This window comes from Phanerochaete carnosa (genome assembly GCF_000300595.1).
Source record: "Phanerochaete carnosa HHB-10118-sp unplaced genomic scaffold PHACAscaffold_13, whole genome shotgun sequence".
Classification (NCBI taxonomy): Eukaryota; Fungi; Basidiomycota; class Agaricomycetes; order Polyporales; family Phanerochaetaceae; genus Phanerochaete; species Phanerochaete carnosa.
This window is the reverse complement of record NW_006767640.1, coordinates 1,083,816-1,091,380: the sequence shown is the minus strand read 5'-3', so window position 1 is coordinate 1,091,380 and position 7,565 is coordinate 1,083,816. Positions and strand designations below refer to the sequence as shown.

At 54.1% G+C, this 7,565-nt stretch overlaps 3 protein-coding genes across 3 annotated transcripts; all 3 read left to right on the top strand.

Moving 5' to 3' along the window:
* Positions 1-510: 510 nt before the first annotated feature.
* Positions 511-1,653, top strand: PHACADRAFT_167148 (uncharacterized protein; the record flags this gene model as incomplete). The annotated part of the gene is made up of 4 exons (XM_007401792.1): positions 511-525; positions 584-719; positions 779-1,138; positions 1,193-1,653. The coding sequence occupies 4 exons, from the start codon at positions 511-513 to the stop codon at positions 1,651-1,653; spliced, it is 972 nt and encodes a 323-aa protein (XP_007401854.1).
* A 265-nt stretch (positions 1,654-1,918) lies between these two features.
* On the top strand, positions 1,919-3,109 carry PHACADRAFT_265506 (uncharacterized protein). Its single transcript, XM_007401791.1, has 8 exons — positions 1,919-2,013; positions 2,071-2,098; positions 2,166-2,178; positions 2,233-2,338; positions 2,394-2,433; positions 2,484-2,638; positions 2,687-2,779; positions 2,830-3,109. Exons 1-8 carry the CDS (start codon positions 1,969-1,971, stop codon positions 2,839-2,841), a joined length of 492 nt encoding a protein of 163 aa, XP_007401853.1. The 5' UTR covers positions 1,919-1,968; the 3' UTR covers positions 2,842-3,109.
* A 157-nt stretch (positions 3,110-3,266) lies between these two features.
* PHACADRAFT_265504 (uncharacterized protein) lies at positions 3,267-6,336 on the top strand. The gene is made up of 5 exons (XM_007401790.1): positions 3,267-4,017; positions 4,071-5,048; positions 5,100-5,216; positions 5,280-5,559; positions 5,611-6,336. The coding sequence occupies exons 1-5, from the start codon at positions 3,286-3,288 to the stop codon at positions 6,237-6,239; spliced, it is 2,736 nt and encodes a 911-aa protein (XP_007401852.1). The 5' UTR covers positions 3,267-3,285; the 3' UTR covers positions 6,240-6,336.
* The last annotated feature ends 1,229 nt before the right edge of the window (positions 6,337-7,565 follow it).

Below are 7,565 nucleotides of genomic sequence, written 5' to 3'. Positions count from 1 at the left end.
GATCACTTGGAACGAGCTATGATATACACAACAAATGGGAACAGTCATGGTTCACCGTTCGCCGTTCACCAACGATCGAGGACGATTAATCGTTGCCGACTGAACGTGACTTTATTAGAAGCCAAACGTCGAGTCTGCGAAACGTCCGGCCTCCATTCGCATCGTGTAATATCGGCTTGTTCCGGAAGATTCCCCTATTCGTCTCGTTTGCTTAGGCGGGTCCATTGCAACCCGAGGTAAGCAGGCCCTCGTCGTTGCATAAGTTGACCCCGGGAGCGAATCAAATTACTGCGATATCAGTCACGTGAGGGCATCTTGACTAAGTTTGGTAGCAGCCGTGACCAGGGACCTCCATCTCGTGGCCGTATAAATCCCTTCAAACTGACTACCTTCAGGCGATTTCCATCTCTCCCCAGACTTCTTTTCAAGGTCCTACCTGTCGTCGCCGCCCTCCCCTACTCCCCGTTCACTCCGATGGCTCCAGTCAGTACTGTCCCCAAGAGCACCAAGATGCATTCCAAAGTGGTGCGTGGACTTGCGCGAATGAGGTGGAAAACTGCAACTTATTCTTCTCACAATAAAGGTCATCATTGGCTCTGGTCCCGCCGGGCATACCGCCGCCATCTACCTTGGTCGTGCGAACCTGGACCCGGTCCTCTTCGAAGGTTTCATGGCGAACGGATTTGCCGCCGGTGGTCAGCTTACTACCACGACTGACGGTGAGTCGAGCTTCCGTCCCATATGCGCCCCAAACCTGACCGAGCTAATCTGCCCGCAGTCGAAAACTTCCCCGGCTTCCCGTCAGGCATCCTTGGCCCTGAGCTCATGGACAAGTTCCGCGCGCAATCTCTCCGCTTCGGCACGAGGATCATCACTGAGACTGTATCGAAAGTCGACCTATCTGCTCGCCCATTCCAATACTGGCGCGAATTTCAAGAAGACCAGGAGCCTGAGACCGCGGATACACTCATTATTGCGACCGGTGCATCGGCTAAGCGCCTCGGCCTCAAGGGCGAGGAGACCTACTGGCAGAGCGGTATCTCGGCGTGTGCCGTCTGTGACGGTGCCGTTCCTATCTTCCGTAATAAGCCTTTGGCGGTCATTGGTGGTGGTGACTCCGCTGCAGAGGAGGCAACTTGTGATTATTCCGTCTGAACATTGTCGTGACTATCGCTAATCTCTCTCTTCGCAGACCTCACAAAATACGGCTCTCATGTGTATGTACTTGTCCGTCGCGGAGAGCTCCGTGCATCGAAAATCATGCAGAAGCGTCTCATGAACCACCCGAAGATCACGATTCTTTGGAACACTGTCGCGGTCGAATGCCAGGGTGACGGCGACCTGCTCAACAACCTTCGCATCAAGAACGTCCATACTGGCGAGGAGAAGGATCTCCCCGTCAACGGCCTCTTCTACGCCATTGGCCACGAGCCGGCGACGGCGCTCGTCCGCGGCCAGCTGCAGACTGACCCCGACGGCTACATCGTCACCGTACCAGGCACGACGCAGACCAGCGTAAAGGGCGTCTTTGCTGCTGGTGATGTTCAGGACAAGCGGTATCGTCAGGCTATCACGTCTGCGGGTAGTGGTTGTATGGCTGCTCTCGAGGCTGAGCGATTGATTGCTGAGGAGGAAGAGGGTATTGAGGAGTAGAATTCTAATCTCTCCGTCTTTGTTTGTATATTTTGGGATACATCACGTCTAACGCGTAGAATACACCTGTACGATCAGTATTATACCTGCAGCATGTTAAGGAAATATGGACTCAGTTTTATATCCGAAATTCGAGTAATTTACGGAGGACTCATGACGTAGCGCCGGATTGAAGCGGAGCTGAATTTAAATGATGTCTCCCGGCAGATGCCGGCATTGACGCATACGCTCGCCGGCGTCGTCGTCGACGTTCAACATTACAGCCAACACCATCGTCGTTGTACAGCACATCTCTTTACCTCAAGCATTCACATAATGTCCGACCTGTGCCCCGTCTACGCTCCCTTCTTTGGTGCTATGGTGAGCGTCGGAGTAGGCTGCGGTGGTGCTTAGGCTGAGCAAGATATTCACGTACAGGGCTGCACCAGTGCCATCGTCTTCACGTGTAAGTACCTCGTGTGCTGCTCAGGAGCGTTAATCTGAACGCTTTATATGCTCTCGTGGACTTGCAGGTATCGGTGCGAGGTGAGTAGCGTTCCTGCGTGCAGCCGAGACAACCCACTGACGGTGCTGCGTCAGTTATGGCACTGCAAAGTCTGGTGTCGGCATTTCTGCCATGTCGGTCCTCCGGCCTGACCTGATGATGAAGTGTGTCGTTCCCGTTATCATGGCTGGTATCATTGCTGTAAGTACGAACTCAGCTCTGCTCGTTCCACCCAACTCAATACGTGGCATATTAGATCTACGGTCTTGTCGTTTCCGTCCTTATCTCTGGAGACCGTAAGCGTCATTTAATATCGCTCCATTTTCAGTCTCATAGCGCGTTTTAGTTCAAATGCAAATGCCCTTGTACCAGGGCTTTGTCCAACTCGGTGCCGGTCTTTCTGTCGGTCTCTCAGGTCTTGCTGCTGGTTTCGCCATCGGTATCGTTGGTGACGCTGGTGTCCGCGGCACTGCGCAGCAGCCTCGTCTCTTCGTCGGCATGGTATGTATGCTGCGTTCCGCACCGGCGCTGAACTAACATGCGCCGTAGATCCTTATCCTCATTTTCGCTGAAGTATTGGGCCTGTACGGTCTTATCGTCGCGCTGATCATGAACTCTCGTGCTGGAGGGCTCGGGAACGTGGTGCGTGCGCTATTTCGACGTGTCTACTGCGTATACTGACAGCCTTTTAGTGCAACCCGTAAATTCATCGTTCTGGGGCGCACGAAGCGGGAAAACACTATGCGGCGAGCAGTCGAGGAAGATATGGTTTACTGTCTACTGCAATACATGCAAATGGACTCCCGTAGACAGCCTTGAGCTGTCGACACGTGTTATGACCGCTTGGAATTTCAGCTTTCACTCAGTTCACTTTGCTGTGACCGGTATTATACATTGCTCATAGCGTCGATCAGCTTCTCTACCCAAATGTACAGAGATTCACATACCCCGCAACTTATCACCGTTTCTCCGAATATCCGTTCTGAGTGTGTGTCTGACGTGGCACGCGGCGGCCGCCGTATGCGATCACTTTGAAGCGGGGAGGGTACCATTGCGCCTTGACTCCTGCCACCACTACCCTCTGCTCACTCGAGCGTCGGTTCATTAGCACGGCGTATGCATCCTTACCTCTCGTCTTCGTTCTTCCTATGAGATCTCTTCGCATACTTCCAGTCCCGCTGTTAGCTCTGCTCTTTGCGCTTCCTGTCCTTTCAGAATCTACCACCCCGAATGACCCGTTCCGTCACGTCTTAGTCCAAGCCGAGAAAGGAACAGAGTCTCCAGTATGCTGTCTCCGACCTCTGACCCCACTCGAGGATACAGAAGAAGAGGTCGTACTCTCGTTTGAGGAGTGGAAGGCAAAACGGGTCACCGGCTTAGCCAAGGATCGGCCGGCAGTACTCGCACCTCAAAGCTCTAAGTCCGTTTCCTCGCCTGGGGTAGCTGACGCCATACCCGAGACACCACCCGCCGTGGACCAAGCAGGCGCAGGCGTTGGACCGAGTGCAGTCCCGCTCGACCAGGCCGAAGTCCCTGTGCCAGACGCGCCGTACTTCAAGATCCCCACGACCGACCGCTTCAATTATGCATCGTCGGACTGTTCTGCACGTGTGCACGCTGCTCAAAATTCGGCCAAGTCAGCGTCCTCCATCCTATCGTCGAAGAAGGACCGGTACATGCTAAGCCCATGCACGGAGAAGAATCAGTTCGTTGTCGTCGAACTCTGTGACGACATCCGCATCGACACTGTTCAGCTCGCGAACTATGAGTTTTTCAGTGGAGTATTTAAGGACTTCTCGGTATATGTCGCCAAGACGTACGACGCAGAAGCGTGGACGTTTGCCGGGACGTACAGAGCAAAGAATATCCGTGGTGTGCAGGTGCGTTGGACCATTTCATTAGTAGAAATGTTGTTTACGGTGTCTTATTTTAGACATTTCACCCACCAACAACTCTTTCGGACTTCTATCGATTCATTCGTCTCGAATTTCACTCGCACTACGGAAACGAATACTACTGTCCATTGTCCCTTCTCCGAGTTTACGGTTTGACGCACCTTGAACACTGGAAGTGGGAACAATGGGAAGCTGAAAGTAGGACTCGTCGTGCGTTGGAGATTGTGCCTGTCACGCAGCCGGAGATCGTTGTTGACTCTGTGCCCACCTTGTCTGTGTCATGGACCGACTTGCCAGAGCCGCCAAAGCACTACGACGCCATCATTCCCAATGAGGTCACCTCTACCTCAGAAGAAGAGTCTGCAACTTCTATGTCTGTTCAATCTGCCAGTGAATATGTCGCGCGCGAACCGACACCCGAAACTGTCATTACTTCGTCTCAAATGGCCTCAGCTCATGTTATACCTGCTGGACACGTCGTCAGTGGCCCCGACACCTTTGCCCCACCATCTACTCAAAATGCGGCTCCATCCGACATTGTCTCGGAGGCGATCCCGGATGCCAATAACGACGATTCACGACATCTTAATACGGACGCATCACTGTACACTACCATCACATCCTCGGAGGCTCGTCTCCCGAGTTCTGTATCATTATTGGACTCAGCATCTGCGCTCTCGCATTCCTTATCGTCCCTATCCTCACATCTCTTGCAATCAGGGTCTTCTCAGTCTCTTTCATCAGTTTCTACTACTAATCAGTCCGCGCAAGCTGTACGTTCATCTACTACATCGACTACGCTCTCCACAGGCGTTCAATCCGTCACGATTGTTCCTCATGCTCCTGCACCGGCTCCCGCTACCGGCGGCGAGTCCATCTACCGCACCATCATGAATCGCCTAATCGCCCTCGAAAGTAATAGTTCGTTGTACGCCAGATTTGTCGAGGACCACGCAGCCAGCGTACGTGAGATGCTCAGGCGGCTCAGTGAGGACGTCGGACGTCTCGAAGGCATTGTGAGCCCCCTTCAGAATATCTACCGCAGGTTCTTACAGAGATTGGCATAGGGCAAGGCGCAGGCACAGATGTACGAACGCTCTGTCCATCAGTTTGAAAGGCAGCAGCGAAGACTAGAAGCCGAGCACAACGAGTTGCTGTCTCGGGTTAGTCGTCTAACGGAAGAGGTATAGTGTAGACTCTGCTTCTACGATTCGAAGAACGACCCACTCAGTTGAATCCTATGCTAGGTTATTCTCGAGAAGCGGCTGGGTATTGCCCAATTATGCCTATTGCTTGCGGTCCTCGTGTTCATGGCATTCACCCGGGGTTCAAGGAGCGAGCCGCTGCCTGGGCCCGCAGGTGCCGCCGGACGTGTGCATTCCCGGACGCCGTCTGTCGTCGGCTGGGGGCAGCGCACGCTGAACATCGGCGGAGACTGGGTCAACAAGCTGAGGCACAGGAGCCTGAGCCCCTCATCCTCTATTGCCCAAACTGAGATTCCCGCTAAGCTGAGCCTTGACATGAACGGTGAGTCCATGAGTGGCTGTTTTATTAGACCTTTGACTCAAAGGTCCCCAGATCTGACCGTCGGTATCGATTTCCCATCTCAGGGCGTGCAGGCCGGCGACACATTCCCGCGGAGCAAGCGTGCACACCCTATCACAGGCGGTCACCGTAGAGTCGGGTCGACAGGCCGTTCACGAACGCCGCAGTCCGCACGCGCATTCCGGCACAGCAGCCCGTCGCACCCCGCGACACCAATGACGACGAGCTCTGTCGCAGCTATTCCACGCATTGACCCGCGCCCGCAGATACAGCGCGTGCACTCGAGCGCAATGTCGCAAAGCTTCAGTATGGGCGTGATTGGACCTGTCCCAAAATCGGCGCGCCGCTGGGCACGCACGGCGCACCTGCACGAGGTCAAGAGCAGCGTGCCGCTGGGCACGAGCGGGAGCGAGGGCGGACGATCGAGGCAGCCGTCAGTGTCGGGGGACGGGGACGAGGGCGTGCGACCAGGGCCGGTGCATAGTCAATCTGAAGCTACGTTTGGTTCAAGCGCAAGGCCGCCAATGTCTCAAGCCGCGCAATCCGCATTCGAGCTCGAGAGGCCAACTGGTGGTACAGGATTGGGCCTGGCTGAGTTGGACGAAGGCGATGGATGGGTAGATACGGACGCCGAGTCGGATGCTGAGCATATAAGGAGCTAGTGCTAGGTTGAGGTTGATCTAGCTCGTTCTGTGATCTTTGGCTATCGTGTCGGACGTCTGCGATTTCCAATAGACCAGTACAGCCAGTTGCAAAACGATAGGCCACTTTGAAACTTTAGCTCTAGAGCGAACTATCGGGCGCTCATATCGGCCTTGCGAGCGCTGAGCGTGAACGACGGTGAACCGCTGAACGAGTCGCATACAAAGCTCACAACCCCAATGCCTCTGCTTTCTTACACTGGTCAACCTTCGGCGACACATTCCTGAATAGCACAAGGCGCACCCGCAGTCAGTATTCAACGCTTACGGCGGTGCACGGCAAAGCGTCTGCTACGTGATTTAAGGAGATCACCGAGCGGAGCTGCAATTGCTGTAGCGGGAGGAACCAGGGGTGGCCTATCGTTTTGCAACTGGCTGTAATAGACCCAGACTCCAAACCAGTGCATCCGTGGATGTTGAAGGCCAGCGTCTCAGCCCTGCGGACTGATGAGTCATCGCTATTAGCTAAACTCAAAGGACGCTGTAACATCCACGGACGACTGGCGGAAAATATTGGTAAACATACGGAGCCGCCATCAGCGGACCTTGAAATAGACTCGCCGAGTCAGAAATTCGCTGTGAATATTCGTGAGCTTCAAACGCGTTGCGCGTGTCGCGTTCTCGTCGACGTTCCGTGATGGAGCCTTCTCACAGACCGGCTCCCCAGTCGGGAAGCTCTATTTCCACAGAGAGCTGTCCTTCGCTGGCCGTCGCTCGTGAGGAAGTTCAGAAAGGAGTTGGCAAACGGCTGTGCAACTCGCAGTACCAGGTCATGCAGGGTGTTCTCAGCAGGAAGCACATCCTTGCCAAGCTCGAACTCCTCAACTTGCGCCACGGTCGCTGTAACAGCGCTGAAGTGCCGGCCGGCATGAGCCCTCATAAGGGTGAGCAACACTGTCTCATACTTGTCATATTGCATCTTCACCACCCAGGTCAGCGCTTTCGAATGCTGATAGAGGTTTGCTACAATGTCGGGGCTTCTGGTGATTATGTCCGCTCGGAACTGACCAGCCTTTGTGGTTTCTGAGGCATCTTGGTTGAGGATTTTGAGTATCAAGTTGGAGAAAGAGGTAATATTATGATCTATAAGAACCTCTGAGTCTTGATAAAAAGACATAAAAGGAGCACGGTCACAGGCAGTATCTACACGGACGGCGTTGTAAACGGTGGTGACGAGCACGCTTGATGCGCCGCATACCAAATGCGGGAGGTAGTCACCTGCAAAAAAGAAATAGCCGGAATTTGCTCATCAGTCTTGTGCGGTATCTGCCGAACTCCAGGATATCC